The 24,113-nt window shown below is 44.2% G+C and overlaps 1 protein-coding gene across 1 annotated transcript; it reads right to left on the bottom strand.

Moving 5' to 3' along the window:
- Positions 1-3,221: 3,221 nt before the first annotated feature.
- On the bottom strand, positions 3,222-23,247 carry LGI2 (leucine rich repeat LGI family member 2). The gene is made up of 8 exons (XM_048942012.1): positions 23,066-23,247; positions 22,845-22,916; positions 19,129-19,200; positions 15,737-15,808; positions 15,121-15,192; positions 13,924-14,093; positions 9,667-9,831; positions 3,222-7,114 (listed from the first exon to the last, which is right to left on the bottom strand). Exons 1-8 carry the CDS (start codon positions 23,245-23,247, stop codon positions 6,297-6,299), a joined length of 1,623 nt encoding a protein of 540 aa, XP_048797969.1. The 3' UTR covers positions 3,222-6,296.
- Between the last annotated feature and the right edge of the window lie 866 nt (positions 23,248-24,113).

Here is a 24,113-nt window from a genome sequence, read left to right as displayed (position 1 = left end):
TCAGCATGAGATTGGGAAATGTATTTGCATACAGGTATGCTCAATTTTAAGCCAACAGTGACTAAAAGGCATTAAAGGGCCAGTTAACTTACCCTGTTCTCTTGAATCAGGTCAGATATATCCTTAATGCACGTCATGATAAACCAAGCAGGCACTGCCAACAGGAGCCCTGATCTCTTGCCCACTGAGTACTGCCCTAGCAAAGGGCAGCTCCATCAAACCTTGCCTGTCCCACCGTTTTTACAAACCTGAGGCTTTTCCACATCATTGTATCTCTCTGCACCTCTTTGTTAGAAAATCATCTGGAGGATTGAGTCCAGCAACATTCCTTAATGTACAAGAACAACCCTGAGAGAGAAACAGGCTCCTGTCCCACACTTCCCATGGGCTCCCAGGGCCACAGAACAGACTTGCTCATCTGCATTAGAGACCTACATGCTAGAAATCAGCCTAGATATGAGCAGAGTCCTCCCCACACAGTTGTCACCCAGCATTTCCTCATTATTCAAGGTTGCTTTCCAGATTAGAAAAAAAAATAGTGGTTTTGGTTAGTTTTTTTATTCTCCTCCACTCCCTCCAACCCACACACATCTTCAGCCAGCAACTTGCTCTAAGCTCACCAGGTCTGCACAGAGATAGGGAAGAAAAGCAGCTCCCAGAACCCAATATTTTAGGATTTTGCAGGACAAATTTCAAGCAGGAGGCTCCTTTATTAAAAATCATAAAAATCAGGTGGTTGCTCTTCATACGTTGGAGGCAGATGCAATACATTGGTGGGAAGTAACTGCAGGACTCAGTAGTTACTCACTTCATTAAGTCTTAATTGTAATGATTTCAAGGTGCAACCCCAGCAACATAATCAGATCCCCAGGTGACAGAGGTGTAGATAATTGCAATGGGCTTTTCTCCAAAATGAAAGCTCTGTCGTTTTCTCCCCATAAGCTAATGGTAGAAAACAGAGTCAGAAAATGCTGTCAGCAAGAGCTGAGAGGAGCTGGGATCCAAAGAGACCCCTGGGCTATAGAGTTTGGAAAAAATCATTAAGCAGATCTGCTGATTTAACTTTTATTTCCCCTTTCTAATTCTGGCTTGCTCTGAGAAGCATCCCAAGTAAATCTTCACCATCCTGTCCTCGTTGGCACTTTGCTTTCTATTAAACTCTGGCAAAACCACATGCCACACTGGCAAAACTAGAAGAGAAAGGAATGGAAGAGAGTAATCAGAGCACAATGAGCAGTACTGCTGCTTCCTTCCATCTGCCAGCTCCATGCTGACCCCAGCAGCCATGGGTGATGAGTATTTCATGACCCACCACCCTTTCATTCACCAAAAGAAAATGGAGAAGTAATTGCCAGGGCACACCTGCAGCTGGGGGACAAGTCATTGCCCCGGTCTGCTGAGTCAGAAGAACTGAAGCAGCCACTGAAGTCAGAAAATGAGCATTCTTGTACAGTCCAGAGCTGATGTCCAGGCAGGAAATAGAAATGGACTCTGGAATAAAAATCAACAATTGCAAATGAATAAAAATGGGAACAACGCTACCAGAAGCCCTTCATCCTGATGATGTCATGGTTCCCAAATGCCCTTCAGAAATGCAAATTACCTACAATGTAATAAAAAGGGCATTTTCTAGAGTGTGCAGAGCTTGCATAGTTTAATTAAGCATAAACTAGGGTGACTCTGAAAGGGAAAATGATGTGGATTGCATTCTCTGAGTGACCTTGGAAATGCATTTAGATACTTTGTCTATAAAGCAATTAAACACACACTTCAAATTCTGCCATTTCTATTCCTTTCCTTTATTTAGTAGCATATATTCTTTTCGTTCTCCCTGATCTCACATTGATATATCTCAGTGCTTAGAAAATGATTTGTTTTCCTCTAGCATTTGTCTGCAGCCTCACCATCTCTGGTTTTCTAGATACTATTCCAGTATTTACTTACACTAAACTCCTGCTACCTACTTTCCTTGCTTTCCACCAAACAGCAATCAAGCCATTTCACTGAAGCAGCAAGACTGGAATAAGGAAATGCCCACAGAAATCTCTCATCCCAAGACCCATCCCTTCTCTCTCAACACATCCTACAGACTCGAAGAAGCCCTTTCCTTGCTGGCCTGCCACGTTGCATCACAGCCCTCTGTGAATGTTTGCAGTGTGACTCTGAGCAGCTCCTAAATCTTCCTTTCAATGTTTTCTTCACAGATCTGCGATGTCAGGCTGTTTGCCTTTGATTTTACTGTGTGTGCTTCTGCACAGAACCATGGCCAACTTGCCGTGTTGGCAGCTGCCCATTAGGCAGAAGTTTGCAGACAAAGTTTTGCCAAACACCACTGCAGATCAGCTCAAGGCTCTGTGGCAAGAGCAGCAGTCACATGTAGGGGAAGGTAGTACAGGTGACTTTCAAAGATGAACAGACTGACTTGCAGCTGATATATGAACCATGGCTAGACATTTCAGTGAAGCATGCACAAAGACCACTGACTCACAAAGAGATGGAGTACCCAAAAGGGAGAAACCAGTCCCGGAGCAATTGCATCCCATCGTGGTACACAAGCCCCACTGTGGTTGTGCAGGCTGTAAATTAGCAACAGAGAATGGTGCTGCTGCTGGAGGAGGAAAGGGAAAGAAAAAGAGTGATTCCTTGCATTATTAGTGACTCGATCAGTGATTGTGCTCAAGGGTTGCTTGAAATAGCGTGCATTCACTGTTGGTACATCTATATTTATTTTTCAGTGTCAAAGTAAAGGCTGACGACTGCGTAAAATTTAATCAATCGTAAGAGACCCCACAGTAAAGATGTGAAAGTCTGTGGATTACTTTCAGGGTTTGGTGCCCATCCACTCCGCATTCAAGAAACCTGCTTAAGGATCTTACGTTTTGAAAACGAGGATCTCTCGTGTCTGCGGTGAGGAAAAAAGATGAAAGGGAAAAAATGCCTCTAATGCGAACGGCGGGACGCTGCAGCAGCTGCAGTGCGCACTCGGTAACACTAGAGGGGGTGTCCGGAAAGAGCGAGCGGGGAAACCACGGGCCGGGGATGCACGTCCGACTGAGCCTGGCGCAGAAACTTCGGCTAAGAGCACAGCTAAGAGCACAGCTAAGAGCAGAGGACGGCTTCGTTCCTTTCAGGCTCCCAGACCCCCACACCGCTCACGAAAGGCCCGGCCTGTGTGCCCGACAGCTCAGGGACGCTTAACAAACACGGCACAGCCCCGTCAGTCTCAGTAACTACATTTTATTCAAGGATTAAAGAGTACATACAGCGTCAGTAGCACGGAGTACATCACCTCTTTACTAAAAAGAGCCGAACTGAACACAGCCTTCATGTGCTCCCACTGCAGCAAGCACACTGTGTTAAAGCTATGTTGACAGCAACCACTGCTCTTTACAGAATTGTGTATTTTAGAACACGTCAAAAGTTACCAGTGGGATGTTCTGCCATCCTGTCTCACGTGAGATTTTCTCACAGCTGCAGTCCGTTCTGGATATGCAAAGATTATTTGCTACTTGCAACAACTGCTTTACAGAATACAGGAGACAGAACCGTTGTCGCATTTGGAAAGGCAGAATTCAGGTGCTTGGTTGCTTCACCCTGGGAGCAGGAAGGGCAGAGCGAGACTATGAGATGCTGTTAAGCCCTGAGGTATTTACCCTGCCCCCTTTTTCCCACCAACTGGTGCTGTTCCATCCTCTCTCTGGATCTTCTCCTCACTGTGCACTCACCCAGCAGCTCCTGCTCTGTCCTGAAGCACGATGCTGAGCCCAGCTCCCCAAGCCCCAGCAGAGCCCCTCACATCCATGGCAGCCTGCCCGCAGCATTCATTTCCCCCACTTTCCTCTCCTGGTCCCATGTGAACGAGCCAGGCTCCTGCTGATCACTCCATCCTCTTTATTAAGCCCGTCTCTGTGGAGACCGTTTTAATTTAATTCAACTTGATAGCCGAGTCTCAAATCCCCTGGACTCCCTCACAACAGTACAATCTCCTGGTATTGGATACAAAAGCACTTTCTCACCGTCCTCTTGCTTCCCCTCAAATAGAAAATATCAAGATCCAATTTCTCTAAGCCAGCTTTTAGCTCTTGGATGTGTGCCATCAATGAGTGCATAGCACTAGCAGTCAGCCCTAAAAGAAACTGCTGAGAAGTGCCCCTCCTCATCAGAATACGTGACTGTATTTTAACACTTTAGACAGGGAAGAAATAAAAAATGCCTTCCTACACAACTTAATGTGCTCGTCAGCCGTAGTGGCTGTATGAAGAGAGGCTTTTAAAAGCTAATGAGGAAAATGGTAAGATGTTTCGTTCACGTGAACTATTTCTTACTTTTGTGGCTTTGTTAGTCTGATCCTAAGAGAGGCATTGCTAGAACTTGGAGTGCAGAGCACCAACCAGTGCTTCAGAGGTGTATGGGCGGTACTGCCCATGTAATTAAAAATAAAACCAAAATGACCAACCGTACAGGAAGAAAATAACATGTAATTTAAGAACAGAATAAAATGAATTATATCTCTGACAGGCCAATAATAACACTTTGTTTCAGAGCAGCACGGCAAAACTTGGAGAAGGCTGCGATATCCCAGTCACTGTTAGTTGTGACTTGTCGTGGGAGCCCTTCTGCACAATCCTCACCTGCAGCACTGTTCAACCTGGATATGGGAAAACCTGTGAGAACATCTCTGGTTTTAGTAATAAACCATGTTTCACATGTCCAAGGCAAAAATGTGAAGCTCACACAGCAAAGATGGTGAGATGCTCTCAAATACAGAAGAAAAAAGGAAAGCTCTGTTTGCTCTGCTTCTTTTGCACCGAGTCTCCAAGGCAGAAATGCAGCAGCAAAATCCATGAGAAAATAACTTGATAAGCTACATGACATGAAAACACAAAGAAGCATAATCTATACATGGAAAAAAGAAAAAGCTTCTGTGTACAGCTGTGTTGGTTAGTATGTTAGAGAGCCTTTCAGGGAAAACAGATGCCAGCTGCTATCCCAACAGAGGCTCAGTGCACACCAGGACTGCCTTATTTAAGATGAATGAATGCCTTAGTCTGTAGCCACCCAAAATACCAAAGCAATATGGTCCGTTCACATCCTACTGTTTAACCTGCAAGACCTCTAGCAGCATGGCAACCTGGCAAAAGCCTGGAGTCACCAAGAGGAAACTCTTCATCTTGGAGGCAGAAAACACTCTAGCTTGGAACAGCTCCAGTTGTCCTGGTTTCAAAAGATTTGGTGATATTGAAGTCATATCTGGTCCTCGGCCAGGAGGACTCCCCAGATACAGCTTGTGATGAATGAAGCCTGAACTTATTGCTTGTGAGCTGTGCTGGAGGAAGAGCTCTAGGGAATAAATCATCTCACTGCGTAGAGGTGAGGTGCAGCATGGAGAACACAAATGTATGTTACAGACTCAGTTTAAGCTGTGCCTCATGGAAGAATAAGTCAACTGATCTCCTTGCTAATACACCCCAATCTACTGGAACCATCAAGAAGAGATTGAACTAGGTCATTCTGGAACGCCAATTAGTACACAAAGTGGACTCAATCTGCAGTCTTTTCATTCATGGCACCAACCAGACCTCTGTTACTTTCTGTCTATATTAACTTGTTAAGATCACACAGTCTGGAAGTGACATACCTTTATTTCCTGGCCATCCAAGTACTCTGGGCTGAGCTATTTGCTACGCACAATTTGTTGCTGAAACACTGATTAAGAAAAGAAAGATAGTAACAGATTTTGACTTTCTGCCTCATCTGCAGTGAGTTAAAACCTCCTGGTCTTGTTATAAACACAAATAGATGCAGATTTTGAGAAAAGGGCTCAAGTAACCAGAATAAAACACGTTCTGGAATGTTGCCATTTGCTTTTACAATTCATCAGCAACCATAAAGAACTGCCTCTAATCTTAAAACCTTTACTGAGATGCTAGTTTAAGACTCAAAAGCATTTCTGCGCCTTGGCACAGAAATGGTACGGCTTCCTTGTCCCTTTCTCTAAGAGATGCTCAATTTACGGTATTTTCCTGGATAGAATTCAGATCATTTTCTAAGATATCAAAATTAATGCTAATGCACCGCACTCTCCTCTGAATGGCTGCAGGTTGCAAAGTGTCTTTGAAAAAATATAAAACAGACATGTCATGCAGCAATCAAGTAAATGCACTCCCTGATTAATATGCAAGTTTTAAAGTTCAGAAAATGTCATCATACTCCATAGGTGCAGCCTGTTCTTGGAAAGGTCTCTGTTTTGCTTGTATACAAATGTCATTCTACAAGAATTTCATTGCAGCAGCTTTTCATAAACTCAAGTCAATGATTATATGTTCAAATATTTGTGTGTTTCCTTTAAAACTAGAGGCAAAGAAAAAATCTCTTCGATCTGTTGACACAGCTGTGAAGGAACGTGGCGCTTGCACATAGATTTCTTTAAATAGCCTAAAGAGCTTTTTTTCACCATCCCACTGGTATATCTGGGAGAAGGTATAGTCGCTTCCCAGGGCTAGGTAGTAATTATTCTTAAAGGAGAAAGGCTGCAGCGTCATGGCTCCTCGGGATGGAAGAGCCTGAATCTCCACAAACTGTTTGCTATTCCATTTCATAACTCTGGAGTCCCCAATGAATCTTGTGAGTGTTATGTACAGGTTGTTTTGCATCCTGAAACTCTTCACAGCCAGGACGTCTTCCATGTTGGGGATTTCACCATGCGGGACAAACTTCTTTGAAGCTTTGTTCCACTGGAGTATAATGGGAACCTGTGAGCGGCTAGAGAGGATCAAATGTGATTTCCCATCTATATCAAGAAACTCAGCATCGGTGTCCCTGAACCACTCATGAAGGGACTGGTATGAGTAAAATCCTTTGTTATTCCACTTGTACACTGTTGACAAACCTGCTTTGGAGCTATCTGCTATGACAAAAAACATTTCACTGTCTATCTCAAAAAGCTCTATATCGTTTGGCTTGGAAATGCGAGATACTTCAATATCCTGGAACTTGACAAACTTTGTCCAGCTCTCATCATACTTGTAAATGTGTGAGCCACCAAAGAGCTGTGCCACCACCACAAAGACTTGGTCACCAACAAGAATGGCTTTACATCCCACTATGGACTGACCTAATGTCCAAAGAAAAGAAAAACACATGTTAGCACAGTACAAAGCACCCTTTAGACCACAGAGACATCACCACATCACCCTTTGCTCTTTTAAATCTTTATCTCATAATCTGTCTTTTGCTATGCACTCTCAGAGCTTCTTTTCTTGCTTCCTTCCCCCCCCAGTACCTGGACAGATGATTTCAAATCACACCCCTCAAGGTGTGCAAGTTCCTCTTCATCCAAAATACGTTTTCTTTCTCTGTCCAAATATGTACTCCCTATTATCCAAAACAATTATTTGATCCAGTTTTTATTACTCAAAATAACGAGTTATCTCCTGACTCAGCAAGAACTTGAAATTCTTTTATTCATAAGAAATCTACATTTCTGGTTTAACCAGAAAAATGAAATATATTCTGTTTTTCTTGAGGAGTCACAGCCAGCTTTTTGCCACTGTAAGTAGAAATACTGTGGATATAGCCCCTGACAGCAAGATGAGAAAGATAAATCTAACCTTGTTGTTTGTTAAGTATTTAAGTATTCCTGAAATTTTAGATAATATTAAACTCAGAATATTTAGGACTACTGCAGTTATGATCAATTTTATAATCTCAAGTCACTAGACAAAATCTACACCAAAAGGTAATAACCAAACTGTATGAAATGATCTGCTGCAGCAAAGGAAGTCTTCTCTGAAACACAGTTTATGTAGTACCACATCTGCACAGACTCCTCCGTACTTGCTTTGCTGCAGTCATTCCAAGAGATTTGTGTTGGCACCACAGTTGACCCCTACCCACTGCTGTTTCACAGCTGGCCTGTGCTGAACTATCATCCTTCCAGAGCCAGTAATGCTGGAGGGATAGGATTAATCTTGAATACCATAAGATATCTGCAGTGTAGACAGGAATACTCGAGCTGATTATCCAGTCTGTTTCTGGTCTAATTTAGTCACAGAATACTCTAGTGAAGATTTTACCCAGCCTGTAGATCTCTCCTTTAGGAGAGGATATCAAGATCTATTTCTCTATGTACTGAGTATAAACATAATTCTCAACAACTGGTTTAGGTCCACACTGCAAAGGGCTGAACTCCGACTAGTGTATAGCAAGTAGCAAAACTGCCCACAGCGTGGATAGCCTGCTCCTGAGCCCTGCAAATGCTCTTTAGGCTCCACAAAAAGCTCTATGAATGCTTGAGCTTTCCAGCTCTCTTACATATCAGAGTGCAGAGCTTAATCTGGGGCCTCCTAGGAATGCAGGAGAGTCATTTCAGAAATGAGTTTTGACGCATGTTCTGGGTATGGAGGTAGGGAAAAAGTCCTGAGGAGAAGCGTCTCCTAACTGTCATTCACAGGAAGATGAACTTTGGAAATGACTCTCAACTTCGTTTCCAGAGCTGTTCTGGAGCTCTGCTAGCTACCTTTAGCCCACCTTCTTCTTAATTAAATTCACTGGTTCTTATTTGCCCTTCATCTACCAAAACGCAATGAAAACCTAAGAATATAATTTTTTCATTTCCAAAATTTCCTGACACAGAAGTGGAATGTTGTTAATTTTCCCAAGTGACACACACAGCTGACCTGAACAAGCTGGTGCTTGCTGCCTTTGCAGACACTTCAGAACAGCAGATGAGAACACTGTATACTCTGCTTCCAAAACTTGAAAGTGGAAAAAATAAACTATTATACAAAGCAAAGAACAGAAGGGAAGGATGCTCCATGGATAAATTTAGCCCTTAAGTTTTCAGAACCAACAGGCTGAAATAGGAGGGAAAGAGCATGGTGTATGACCAAGATCTAAAGACTCTGCTCCTGCTGCAGACAGTTCTCCTGAGCAGCATGCTTTACGCAGCCCTACTTGAGCAGGGAGCTGCACCAGATGAACCAGGGGTCCCTTCCCATATCAGCCATTCTGCGATTCTGTGACTGAGCTCCATACAGCACAGCCAGCGTCATTAGGAACAGAATGGTTGTTAGCATTAGAAAGTAACCAGACATCAACACTGGCTTTGTATTTGGTAAGTAATCTGGCCAAATTCATGCAAATTCAGCGTTTTGGTAAAACATGGAGGCTTTACAGTACAGCTGTGAAATTAATAACCATGGTTTTGATATATCTATGTTCTCTTCAGCTGTGAAATAAGCCCAGCCTGTCTAGATGCACCCTTCAGACCCATTTCCTTCTACTTGCAGTAGAATATTTTTATCTTCTTTTTCTTTTTGCATGTACTTGGTAACAGCAAGGGCTCTCTTAACCTATCCTTTAAGTTACAGTGTGATTCAGGCAGTGAGTATCTGAGCTGGGCCATCATGTTACATTCACAAGAAGTATTTGTGCATCAGAACAATTTACAAGTTCAGACTGAAAAAGCCTAGTCTGTGTGCTGCAGCAAGGTTAATCATGCATGTAAGAACAAGGTGCACTACTCATTCATGTCCAAATATTGCACACTTTAATTGGATAATTTCAACACTGACGTAGGATGAAAACTAACTGCTCCCATCTATGAATCTCACCTTTGTGAACTGCCAATAGTTCATCACCACTTAGAATCCCAGAGTTAGTTACCTGTGATGTTGTCATAACTCCTGAAATTCATTTCAATATGATCCCACTCGAGCACCATGCAGTTCTCCATGCTGGGCTGTGCAATGGCTACAAACACATCATTTTTAGAGTTGAATGTATCCACTGACACTGACTGGTAGGGCAAAATCTGGTGAACAACAAAATCTAAAAAAGCACATTACAACAGTTAGGATACATTCTTGCTGAAAATGCAAAATAACTAGTAGTTGATTACAAACAGCAAATGAGTGATATATTCTGAATTCTATATAAGCCTATGATGGAAGTGTCAGTGCTCACGTTAGGCATGCAGCAACAGGGGAAAGCGTCTTCTTGCTTTAAGCATCCCTAAACTGTCCTCTGGAAAGAGAGTTGTGAAGGAGATCAAGCAGGTAAATAATGTCAGAATTTCAGTTTCCCAGCTAGGCTGGCTGGTATCCTTGAAATCAGGATACATTCAAACAGTCACATGCCACCAAAGAGAAGACTCTTTCCCCACAGCTGGAAGTTGCTTTCCCATCAAGTCAAATGGCCTTGGTAGAATCATTTTCAAGCTGAGAGCCAGCAACTTCCAGCTGAAGTCCAATAACTTCTTAAGACATGCAAATTTAATCACTAGCAATTTGTGTTACGCTAAACCAGGCAGAAAGTGAAATAATATCTGAAGTTTGCCTGGGGATAACCCCATTTTGGCTAGACGATAGATAAAATGGTGTAATCAAAATCTCAGTTAACGTAGCGTTTTATGGGGCATTGTAAAGTAGTTTAAGCATAAAATACAACCAACCTTCAAATTACTATCCAGTGGAAAACTTAATCTAAATACTAAGACTGAGGAGTTGGAGCAATCTGTAAAGACCAGCCCAAAGTTCAAGATTTTTGCTCAAAAGCCAAGTGCCTGCAGATTTAGTCCTAAAATTCATATTGAGCTAAGTCAGTACAGAGCCAGCCTGGGGCAAAAAAAGGAAACCCAGAAATTGGTATTTGGCCTAAAATTTGGCAAAGTCATCATTATCAGAAAAAGAAATAAATATAGCAGAGTTGACAAAGAAAAGCCAGCACTTAAAAGGTACTTTGGCCTAGGAGGTACCAGAAGACCTGCATGGAATTTATGTAGATACAAGCATACAGAAAAGGAAATGAACATTCCACTAAGATAGAGTTTCTCTGAAGAACCAGACATTGCCCTGCTTCAAGTTCCATTTGCTACATGCTTCCACCATTCACTCCTACTTTTGAAGGGCCTGAGCATTCAGGGATTTTGGGATTTCTAATCAAGTCCTCACTTTGGTCCCTCAGTCTGGCATGTTAAGAAATACTCGTTTTTCAATTAAGAACTCTTTGTCTCTGCATGCATGAAAGCTTTTGCTCTTGAGAAGTTACACTTCTGGAGAACAAAGACAGATGACAACCATCACGCAAACACAACAGGTTCCAGAGCTGCAACAGAAACAACAGTCACTATTCTGTGAGGGTCTGCTACAGGCAGAGCATGGGATTGACACAGCAGTGCAAATAGGAAAACAAGAAAGTTACCTTCATTCCCACTGGAAAAACAAAAAGACTGGGGAACACCAACAACAAATTTTGCAGAGAGAAGAAGTGATAAATCATAAGAGGTAGCAAAGGATGGGACAGAAACAGATGTAGTCAAAGAAAATTGAAACATTTTTAAAATCTTGAGGGGAAAAAAGCATAGCTCTAACACTGAAAAAGATATCTCAACAGTTTTGAAGCACTTTGAGGAAATCTGCAAATTAAAACAGACCAGTTTGTGAGTTAAAATCCGTTGCTTGTTCAGAAATGATGCAGTGTTAACACTGCTATTTTTACTTGCACTTGTCACCGGGCTCTTTATGTCACTGCATGACTAAAAACGGGTAACTAAATCAGACATAATCAATTAAAAAACAGTAAACCAAGCTGTAAATACCAGACTAATGTGGAACACAGTTACACACTAAAGAGATGTTGACACATCAGGCTTGCCAAAAATTTAGGCCTTAAAGGCAATAGAAGTGGTAAGACTGCTTTCAAGTCTCCTGAAAGTAAGCACACATTCCCTCAAGGGGCTTATAGCCAAACCACAGTGCTGCTGGATACATCTGTAGGAGAAATAAAAACAAACAAACAAACAAAACAAAGTGAAATGGATTAACCTGTTTCATGATGCAAGCTGTGAGAAATGGGAAAGACAAGATGGTACAACTGCAAGAGTTAGAAGTGCAGGTCACAGGCACTGCCAATAATTTTCACAGTAAGTGACCAAGCATTTTGTCCTCTGGATTTTCTTTAATTTGGCAGCACTTCTTTACATCTCCCTTTCTGTCACCACTGCATCAGTTCAGCAGATGCAATGAGCCAATGGAGCTGATGAGAAAATACTTTACTAAGCAAACTCCTTCATTACCACATCCAACCAATCACGCTGGACACACCAGTCCTCAGGGAATGAATGTGGGCATATTTTGTCTCCCTCCAGATCTGGGGGAAGCAAGGGCAGAGAAGGGAAAGGCAGTTGTGGCCACCAGCAAGTCCACTGCAGGGCTGCAGTTCGCAGCAAGGTAGTGACTGGTTCAATGCATGGGACGTGATGCTGTCTGAGATGACACAGTCCTGAAGACTTACATTTACACTCTATCTGATAGTCTCTTATAGGTCACTTCTGTATGAATGCTATCCTCTCAGATGCTCTGTAAGGATGCTGAGGCCCCACTGCTTCTACACCTTCACTACAGACCTGAGCTCCAGACTGCTGTCTGCTCTCAGGCCAAGCAGGTTAGGCACAGTGTCCTTGTCTGGTTGGAAAACATCTTTTACTATCTGAAGAGTATGTTATATCCATATGCCTGCGGCTAGAGCATAGGTGGCCTTTGAATAAAAACATTCACTGTGCAATCCTTGCATCACATAACACCTTAGCTTCCCAGCAAAATCTACAGCACGTGATGTTACACTTATGCTCAGTGAAATTTCATTTATAGCAGACAAAGAGACTAACTTCATGGATGAATTTAGCCTGTAGCCATTTCAGTTCGTATCTAGACTTCAGCTACCTAGATGCAAAGAAAAGACACAGTATAGGGAGGTTAATTTAGGTCTGAGGGCCAGGAAGGTAAGTAAGGATTGTTTTCCCACACTGTCGGTGCTGTGCAATTTCTTAAACTAGATTCTTAAACTAAAATGAAGCTTACTTTTACATCTTATTTCTGCACCTCCATGGATTTACAGACACAGTAACCTATGCAAAGTTCTAAGCTACACTGGTCACCTGCATTTGACATCCTTTTATGTGGCACATTATCATGCTTTATCCCTGCTGCTCTTCTGACATATTTTTTAATTTTTAATTTATTCTCTTTCCCTTTAAATATTGCCCTTGGATTACCATTCATATCGTGTCCCGAAACTTTATTTTATATTTCTAGTAATATAAAACTTCTCTACTGTCTCTTAATGATGAAGACTAATTTGATGACAGATGAAAGAGCTTGAATGCCTCTGATATTACTGTATAGAAAAGGCAAAGTGCTGACATAATATACATGAAACATGAAAACAATACCTGCAGCTGATATTCTCAGTTGTATGATGTGACTACATTTAAATACAGGCAACTGCTTCTATCTGGTCATGAAATATAAGCATACCCACATGCAAGTGTCTCTTCACTTCGGTCTGCATGCTTTACATTACCTAAAATAAAAATCAAGAACCTAAACAAGACAGTACTCAGAATATTATTGGACATTTATCTCCAATTTAATGGAGTACCATAAAGAACAGCTGGCAGTATTGTTGCCACATTTGGTGATATTAAATTGTGGTCTACTGAATAAAGGTAGCAGATATAGCCAAATCATTTGAACTTCTCTTCATTGCTTTCTGTGAAGCAAAAAACATTTTAGGAAGTTCATCTGACATAACTATACGGCCTTATTCCATACAATAGAATGCATGCTGTCATGAAAATTAGGTCACTAGCAAGCCCTAAGACTTTAAGAATAAGCAAGACTTTAAGAATATGGCTACTCCCAACTCTTCTCCCATTATCACTTAATCTCAGTAAAAACTGTACTTTGGCTTCAAGATGTAATTTTCTCATTTTATGCTTGTTCTAGTATTCCACGGTGCTTTGTATGTTACCCTTTTTTCTCTTCCTCCCACCATGTCATGCTCACAGAGGTGCTGTAGTGTAATATACACCTCTGATATTTAACTATTTGTAGTGTGCTTAGAAATGTACATTCTGAATACCTGTAGTGGTGCATTCATAATCAAAACTTGTCACATCATTTAACTTCTTATCCTGATATTCTGCTGGACCAATACAGAGGACATCAGAAACAGTGGAATTTGTCATCTTTAACCACAAAAACAACCACTTGGCTTTGCAGTCACACTCAAATTTATTTCCCCTTAAATCTCTAAAAAACACACAAAAATAAACATATTTGAAAAGGTTGATAGCGATATGAATTTACAGAACTGTTAGCACCTTGACATAATGAACTTAAAACACAACTCTGATATGTTTTTGAAGTGAGAGGAGGAAAGACTTCTTAATGTGCTCTTAATACCTACGCTCATTCACTGAAGTGTTCACCCTAGAAAAACAGTTTCAGTCTAGGAAATAAACCCAGACATAATGCTAGCAATAAAAGCACTGTGATTCATGTAAAGTCACCCCTGTTTATAACTTTTCATAGGATTAGGACTATAGCATAATAAATCCTCACAGAGCACTTGTCTGCTGCAAGTCTGCATCCCATCATCTACTGCTGGCACAGACAAATCCCATTCCTTCACTGAACTACCCAGGCACCTTTGGTGAGCAGGATGGTCTTGCTGGTATAATTTCTGTGCAGATGTAAATACAGATGTAAGGCTAGTATTTTTAGAGTCACTCCTGATGTGGAGTCTAACTTACTAACAGCTTAACGGTAGGGGCAGCTTAAATAACATGCCCCTACTAACGTGCCTGGTCTTCAACCCCATGGCAATTCTTGTGGCTACAGTCTTTAGTTGAGAGAGCCAGGCCAAAAACAGGAAGCTGACTAGCAGCATAGCTATACATGAAAACACAGGCAATAAGACAGCAATATGCTACAACTGCGTGAAAAATTATATTTGTAAATTAACACCTTCAACTAAAATAATCTCATGGAATACTTGCAACATTAACAGGAAAAACTATTCAGAGAAATTGCTGTCATAAAATTAATTGTCCATTCCACTAAAAAAAAATATATGCAAAACATTTGTTTCTCAAATCAGTGATTTGAGAACAGCAGTCATTTTGGAGAAGTCCATCAAGTAAATAATATTAAAATGAGAAAAGACAGAACAACAAAGTGCACATTTACACACAGCACCACACAAATGCAGAACTTAAACCACAGAGCAACAGAGTGATAGTAGCAGGAGGTCAACAGAAAGATTTTCATTACTTACAGTTCAATTAGAGAATCTAAATCACTGAAGACATCCCTTGGCAGAGTTTTCAGATGGTTATTGGCCAAAGAACTAGAAAAGAAAGTTAGAGCTTAGTATCATTGTTACATCATCTCTCATACCATCTTGTTGACACCTGCTAAGTCTGAACTCACCTACAAAATGTTAATTATGGGATACTTTCCAGTCACCAGCAATGTTAATAACTACCAGGAACACGCATGCATTCATTATACTTATTTAATAATGGTGATTCCTTGAAGAATATGAAGCTGATGCAGAAGTAAAACATATAAAGCTGTTTTATTGGATGAAATGTAACAGAGATCAATGACTGAACATGCTGGAGAAAAAGAGGAATGTTAACTACAAGTATGTAACACCACAGTGGCACCGCTGGCAGCACCCACAGGCAAGGGTTGTACCCCAGTGAGACCTGTGAGCATGCACAGGCAGCTGGATGTGCTGCAGTGCTGCCTGAGCAGGCATTTTTTAAAGGTCACTTCTTAATTTATAGAAGGCACATTACCAACAGTCAGAGGTGTTGGCTTGAAAACCATCTATCGCGAGGAAGAGCTGTGCTCCAGTACAAATTACTAAGTGTTAAATAACTTACAGGTGGGTCAGGTCTCGAAGGCCACGAAATGCATTTCTTGATATGGTTTCTATTTTGTTTCCTTCAATGAATCTAAGAAAAAAAAAAAAAGTACTTTAGAAGACTTCAAGTAACATTATGAGCACCATCAGTGCTTTAGCCTACGTCCGCCAAACTCTGCAGGCTCCTGCGTAGCCCCTTCAGACTTAGACAGGGGGAAGTCTCAGTGGAGTTGTCACCTTTCCTCTGGTGTACTGCAAGAAGTAAGGCATGTAGCACAAGGGAGAGCAAGTGACACAAATATGCAGTAGCAGAGAAACAAAGCGAGCAAAGCAAAAACCATTATTTCTTTGTTGCTTAATTCTTGTGGAACGTGCTGCATGAGGAAAGAGACTTGGGTAGGAGAGACTTCTGAGATGGACTTAAAAGCTCAAGTCCTGCCTTCCTCAACAACCTAAATACTGAAATGACAGGGCAGCACAGAGGTGCCAGTGTTGTGCAGGGTGCAGATGGACACTGCTTGCGAGTTCGTGCCTGAAGGGATGGTGCCCACAGCCAGAGGGCTGCATATGCAGTGCCACCTTCACACCCACAGAACCAGAAGGCTCTCTGCTGCAGTCACTGCTGTCACATGAACCCCAGCAATATATTGGCATTCCAAGCTCAAAGTCTGCCTATGTGGCAAGACCTCTGCTGAAAGCCTTGTGTCTTCTTGCTGCCATGTTCCAGTACTCTCCAGCCAGGACATCACCTCTGCAGGCTCCTTAACACACACAAGTCCTGGCCCTGCATGCTGGGGGAACTGATAGCCACATATCGATTGCAGGAGTATGCTGCTCATCCTGACTGCATGTCAGCATTTAGAAAAAGAGCTGACATTTGAGCATCCTGCACCTAGAGCACTTGAGGACACATTCATAAATGCACCATCAGTTCTGTAAAGTGGCTGTAGCCAGGTGGCCATCAAGATATTGCATGGTACAGATGTATCTGGATGAAGAAAGCTGCATACTGACTTCAAAAACAGTTTATGAGACAAGAGTATCTCCTTCCCCTCTACAGGCCCTTGTTTGCCACCCAGGAAGACAGAGGAAAAATGTTGTGAGTCAATGTCATTTCTTGAGTGAGTCAAGAAGGGGCTGCAGCCTGCAGTGGAATGCAGGAGATGACAAAACCTCTGTTTAGACAAAGCCAAAATCCTTCATGAGTTGACTGGCATCCTCACTGCACGCAAAGGATGCAGATGATGAAGTACTGCATGTGAATGGAGGGCGTCAGTTATGGGTCAATCATACTCAGTTACAAGGCAGCCTGGAGACATGAATTCAATCCACAGAGCACAAAGCCACAGTGCTCCCTCACACAGTACTCAGTACCCAGTCAGCTTGTCGGACAGTGCAAATAAACACTGAACACAGTGCAACAAGATGGTGGAAATCTGGGCTGGGAGTCAGTAAATTTGCTGGATTCCTTTGCAACCAAACCCAGTCTCAAAGGACTGCTACCCTGGGAACGCCAGCAAAGCTCCCACCTTCATCAGATATTTTTTGTCCCGACTCTGCAAACGTAGCTGGGTAGATTTAAAGGTGCACGAAATACCACCATCAGCTTTGTGAGTGCAGTGTGACACAGCACAAGAGCCGCTCCTGCTAAGGGATATACAGGTATCTGCTGCAGCTGCTCCCCTGCTGCTCTTCATTTGGAAACTGCTCGGTACGCAAAGAGCCTTGATCGTGTTCATCAGTAGTGTCTTCTTCTCTGTAAGGTCTGATCATTGGTAACTGAGAGACATGAGTTATTACAATTGTAATGATGTTACCATCTGTACAGCTGGAAGAAAAAAAAAAGGAAAGGAAAGGCCACTCACTCATGTACAGTTCCCAAAAGACACAGGTGAGATTTGCTGCAAGAGGAAGCGCCCTAGGGACTCAGCTGGGAGGATGACCACAACCATTAACTGAGACCAGTTAGTTGGCTGTTACTAAAAGAAATTGAATCTCCAAGGCTTTACCAGTCTTAATTCTGTTCCCTGGTTTGCAATTAGCAGCCAGGGACAGAAATTGTCCCTTAAATGAGATGAGGAGGATCAGAGGTCTCTTCTTTCAAACAGAGGTCTGGCCACAAATACCAGTGCAACAGCTATTGTAGTGCATGTTGTTGTGGCAAGGCTCCATTTTAGACTCATCGCCACTTCAAAGCCTAAGCAAGTCATCACTGAAACAACATAAAAATATTTGCAGGGTTTTCTTCTCCTCCTTTTTACCAGCATTCTGCAAATTACTTTCTTTTTTTTTTTTCCTGTAGACACATGTAAAAGAGAATGATTAGATAACTACCACTCAAAAATCGTGAGCTGAATCGTAGATTCCAACATATGCCACATACAATTATCCTCTATTTCTTGGTCTGCTAATTCTAGCGGTGGCTGCTTCTCCTGTATTAGATCATTAGTCCTCAATGCACCCCAACTTCATCCTACTTACCTGAAGGACTTTAGCAAGAGTCAGTTTTATGAGCATTGGTCTTCCTTTAGACAAAGGCAATTGTTTTCCACAGCAACCTTTCAGCACAGAAAGGTGGGTGGAAAGATGAACTTTCTTTGAGATCATATTCAGAGTTTAGAACATACCAGCTCGTGTCCGGTAACACAGAGAAATGGCAGTCCTTTGGAGTAGGAAGTGAGGACAACCTGGTACCAGGGCTATTACTTTTTTTAAAAGAAAAAAGGGTGACCTAAAAAAAGAAAACAAAAAAGATCGCGAAATGAAGATAACGTAAAAATCAACGGAGAAGTGAACTAAGTTCAGAAAAGGAAAGTTAAAATAAATTTAAATAATAATGTAAATAATTACAATAATTTCTCTTATATGAAATATATATTGATATATTCATATATTCGTAATTATTTATAATATAAAAAAATGAATGCCACGGGCATTAAATGGAATGTCAGAACAAAGACAAAGTTGAAGAGGAAAGTTGGGGAAAGAGGATCAGTACGGTAATCAGGGCTGTTCCGGGCAGTACACCAACGCCCTGCAACTCCTCCTCAGGCTGTCAGCAGGCCACGGGAGGCTTCACCGCCTCTCCTGAGATCCAAACTCCTTGAAAGTGATGGCACTGTTTTGTGAAGCCGGGACAAGCTCTTGCTCAGCAACGTTTTTTCAATGTACTGTAATTGCACAGAGCCATCTTGCACTCACAGCACATACTAAAAATCCACTGCAACCTCTGAAAAATGGTGAGCAACCGTAAAGGACATTCGCACAGAAATGGAACATCAATCCATCATCCATCTCCCCTGCTTCTGGTAATCACAGTAAAGAGTAAGACTCCACAGCAGGAGTCTTGGTAACGTATCAAAACCCCTTGATTTATAATGGTCAGGTGAATACCAAAAATACTGAACTTACAGGTATTCTAGATGGAAGAGACCAGCGAAGGCATCATCTCGTATAATAGTAAAGGAGTTTGAGTTCAGCAAGCTGAAAACAGAGAGCAGGCAATGAGAAAGCATATTAAAAGCTGACACACTGGATTATGCCAGTTGTGTTTATTGACTGTGACCAAACCCATCTTACTGACTCAAGCCCATATTGCCCCACCAATGCAGCACACATAAAATACTGTGGAATGGTCTATAAAAAATAAAAATCAAAGGCATAATGCGGTGCTAGTTAAAGTCCACACTCCCCAGGAAATATGTTCGCTGTACCATTCATCTTGGCTAAATACAGCCTAGCCCTGGATTGCTCTGTCCCCTAAGTAGGACAAGCTGTCCTTTCAGGGTAAGTCTGCTGTGTGTGGATCCCAGGTGCCCACAATAATCAAGACACACGGAAAATTTTCAGAGGCTCAGTGTTACTCCCCAGCTTCAAGAAGTGGTAAGCCCTTTTGTACAAGCACCAGCTTTCATTTAAGCAGTCTTGGTGCACTGGGGCTCACCTGTTCTCAGCTCACAGGGGACCTGCCCCAAGCTTGATCTGCAGTGTGGAAGGAAAGCACCCATTATGCACCACCCCACTGTCAGCTGCAAACTGAGACGTGCCTGAACAGCCAGAAATAAAAACCACGCTGTCTCTGGGGATCGTAACTCTGCGTCTGCATGCACCAAGGAGAAGGTCTCCTGGTGCTGCATTGCTTCCTCTGCAAACTTCAGGGTCAAAATGTGGTAGAGCTACATTGAGCAGTTGTCACCTGAGCCAGGACAGCGAGGTAGGGAGAAGGAAGCTACAGAAAGGCTTGGCCAGCAAAGCTCCTTCTTTGCAGTATGAGAGCACAAAGGAGCACCAGACGCCTCCAGTGTGGTCAAGGCACAGATGGCAATCTCATTTGAAGAAAAAGCAAAACTTTCCATCCAGTCTAAAAATCAAATATTACTCAAAAATAAATCATTTTTAGTAAAACTTCTGAATTTTCAGCTATGAGTGAACGTCTGCACTAATTGCTTTACTACAGTAATTTATTAATCCTCCTTTTGTATGGTTTTAGGCATTTTACTAAAATTAATTTTTAAGACTAATGAACACAAAATACAAACTTTCCCTGTGATCCTGGGTTACTATGTTAATACTAGACAAATACTTCTTAAATTATTCTGTACAAATCTAAGAAAGATTCAGGCTGCAATCAAAAAGAAATCACTGCATTCCTGCTTCATCATGGCTACTGTGACTAAAGATTCAGTCCTGACATACAACAGTGCCCCATGCAGTGTTTAATTTTTCATCATTTAATCATTCCTTTTCTCCTGTTTGAAGGACAAACTCCTAAATTACACTGACCAACAAAATTTGTCAGGGGCTGGGATGATGATGGTAGTGGTTACAAACCCTGCAACAGAAATGAAAAGGGCAACTTCTGCTTTTCTCCAGCTGACCCTCCCCGTTAGCTCAATGTTTCCTCCTGGAAATCCTCCACACCTAGTGAGAGGAAGTAACCTTCCTCTGCTCTTCTTCCCTCCTCCTGCTACCACTGTCCAAACCAAAATAGATTCCCCATCTCCCATTTCGTACCCACCATTTTTCTCAAACCACTGTCAGGTTCCTCTCTTTCCATTCCAAATAGCACAGGTCCTGCTGTTTCCTGCAAAGTCCTCCTGTCCTCTGTCCAGGGTTCTGTGCTGGTCATGAGCTCCCCCTAAAGCTTTGGTTTGGACTTCGGTTATGCTCAAACACCCTGGGGTAAATCTTCTATTGCTCTGAGGAGATCAGAGAAGGCACAGTACGAACATGCTATGCTTTTAGTCCTGATCTGTGCTTTCAACAAAAAGGGGGTGGGGGTCACCAGCCTCTCCTTTCCCAGGCAAGTTTTTCATGTGAGAAAGGTTACGGAATGCTTCATGTACTAGAGAAAACCTTAGCACAACAGTAATTGCCATTTTCCCATTAGCATACATTGGAATAACTATATTTAGAAATGAGGTGGTTAATTGCCCTACTTGCTCTTGCTTACTGTATCCTCTCACCCTAAAATTCAAGCTGACCAACTACCTCGTCTCAGACTCCACTGCCTGGTGCTAATGAAAATGAATACCTTCATGGCACCTGGCCAAAGCTGAGCCAGAACCTGTGAAGACTCAGATTCTCAGGCCTTACAATCATACAGTCATCTAGGTTGGAAAAGACACTCAAGATCACCAAGTCCAACCATCAACCTGACCTATCGAGTTCCATCATTAAAAGACATCCTTCAGTGCCACACTCACAGGTCTCTTAACCACTTCATTTGATGTTGACTCTACCACCTCCCTGTGCTGCCCATTCCAATGCCTGGCCACCCGTTCTGTGAATAATTCTTCCTAATGTCCTCCCTAAACCTCCCTGGCACAATCTGAGACTATTTCCTTGCATCTCATCAGTTGTCACCAGAAAAAATAGACTGGTACATTCCTTGCTGCACCCTCCTTTCAGCCAGTTGAGAGAGCAATGAGGCCTCCCCTCATCTCCTCTTCGCCAGACCCATCAGCCCCGGTTCCCTCAATCATTCCCCATAACTTGTTTTCCAGCTCCTTCACCAGCCTCGTTGCTCTTTTGCACACACCTGAGCAACAAAACATCCTCTTTGTAGCGAGGGGCCCAAAAATGAGCACAGTACTTTAACTGTGGCCTCACCAATGCTGCATACAAAAAGGCAGTCCCTGCCCTGCAGGCCTCCATCCCTCACCTTGCCCACCGCTCTGCAGTGTCTTTAACAAGGTGATGTCCCTCTCCCTGGATGGTGAGCCAGACCTTCTGGAAGGAGGTGATGGGGCACAAGAGCACCAGGGCACTCCACTACCACATGCCCTTTGGGATTACCTCTTGCCAAGACCAGTTTTAACTGATTTCTCTGTGGCAAGCGTTCAGCCTCTATTTCTGGCAAGCCATGCATTTTCTCACCGTATTTTTCCTCAGAGCACCGCTTTACTTTGGGAGTAACCCAGTCCCTCCAGGGTGAGGTGTTCAAGCTGGGGCTGTGCAGCTTGTGCAGGCACCCATATCTCTGCTCTGCCCTGCTGCTGCCTCCCAGGACAGCTGAGTGAAAGCCCATGGGAAACACTACACGACTGCAGCATGGGCACAACCATGGGACTGACACAAGGTCACCAAGGAGCACTGGGAGGCATTGGGAGGCATTGGAGGGGCCGGCCGCCCTGGAGGCCAGGTGCCAAACCTCAGTCGTGCCGCAGGCAGAGCACACGCTGCTCTCCTCGGTTGGGCACGGGATCCTCCTGTCCCCAGCAGCCACGTCCCGTGCCGCGCTGAACTGCCCCGCAATGTCCCGACGGGACGCAGGAGTCACCCGCACAAAACTGGGCCCACCGGCACAACCTGAGCGGGGGACAGCGCTCACGTGGCTCCAGGGGGAAACGCTGCCCTCAGCTTCTTTAAGCTGAAACTCAAAGTGGAATTCAGGACATCAAGGTAACACTTTTTCGCCTTTAGCGCATAACTACACGTTCTATGAACTGGTTCACGATGCTGTAGCAATACAGAAAATTCACGCCTGGGTTACCAAACGGCGGCTGTGCCATCGAGATGCACCGGCTGTGGCTTTACCTGCTGCCGCTCCTCCTAAAGGCGCGCCCGTAACGACATCGAGGAGCGGCGAGCTGGGCGCTAGCGAGATGCTTCCGTGCGATACTTACAGCAGCTGCAGGGAGGGCAAGTGGGAGAACATCCTGTCCTTGACTTCGGAGAAGGTCCCGTTCACCAGGCTCCTGGCGGAGAGAGAGAAAAGCCACGTTTGTGCCAGCGCGGGCTGCCGGCAGCCCCAGCGCGGCGTCCCTGCCGCGAGAACCCCGGCGTCACGGCGAGCGGCACCGCCGGCTCCGCGCCCAGCAGACCCGCCCGCAGCCGCCGCACTCACAGCGAGCCGAGCCCGACGGGCAGGCTGCGCGGCGCCCCGGCCGCCCCCACGCACAGCGCCGACTCTCGCCAGCAGCTGCAGGGCGGCGCGCAGCGCGGCGGCGGCCTCCGCGGGGCGGCGGGCGGCGGCGGCAGCAGGAGCGCGGCGGCCCAGAGCGCCAGGAGCCGCAGCGGGCCCGCCATGCCCGCGCCGCCGTTGCCCGCCGGCCGCCCGCCGCCGCCTCCCGCGCCCTGACATCAGCGCGGCGCCGCCCCGCGCTGCGGGCCCGCCCCCCTCGTGGGAACGGGCAGGGGCTGCGTGCCGGCCCGGGGCGGGGTGGCGGCCGTGCTGCCTTGCTGTGGGGATGGGGAGTGGGAGCTGTGCTCTGAGGCAGCGTAGGTGTTAGGAATGCCCCGAGGGCTGACTCGGAAATTACTTCTGGCAAGTTGTTGAGCGAGGAAAGCGTTTGGGGTCGGAAGGATCGTTTGTGCGATGTGCGGATCTCAGTACGTCTGTGGGGATTATGTCATTGGCAAGCGCGTGGAAATTGTTGCAAACCACGAGCCTCGCTGGGTTTTGCTGATACAGCTGGGCTGTGGGTGCCTTGTGCCGTCATTACAAAGAAAAGCAAAGAATGCTACCAGCAGTACAGAAGGTGATTTTCCACTAGAGAAGTTGTGACAAGAGTTGTCCCCATGAAACACAGCTGCTGGGGCCATCTGGGGATGCCACTTCAGGATGACTTGGGTGTGTTCACAGAACCACAGCATGGCTGAGGTGGAAGGGCCCTCTCTGGTCCCACCCCTGCTTCAGCAGGGACACCAGAGCAAGGTGCCCAGCGTCATAACTGGTGGCTTCTGAGGATCTCCAAGAAGACCCACAGTCTGTGGGCAACCTGTGCCACTTCTCTGCCACCTGCTCCCAGGTGTGTGCCCACTGCCTCTTGTCAGGAGGCTGAGGAGGGGCCTGGTGGCAGCGGGGTGCAGCAGGAAGGCCTGTCACCTTAGTTAAGAAAGAGTGGTTGGTTCTGAGCACTCAGATGACAGAAACAGGTGCTTGAGAGTATAGG

Source organism: Lagopus muta, chromosome 4 (genome assembly GCF_023343835.1).
Source record: "Lagopus muta isolate bLagMut1 chromosome 4, bLagMut1 primary, whole genome shotgun sequence".
NCBI classification, from domain to species: Eukaryota; Metazoa; Chordata; class Aves; order Galliformes; family Phasianidae; genus Lagopus; species Lagopus muta.
Note: the sequence above shows the minus strand (reverse complement) of the source record. Positions and strands in the feature narration are given on the sequence as shown.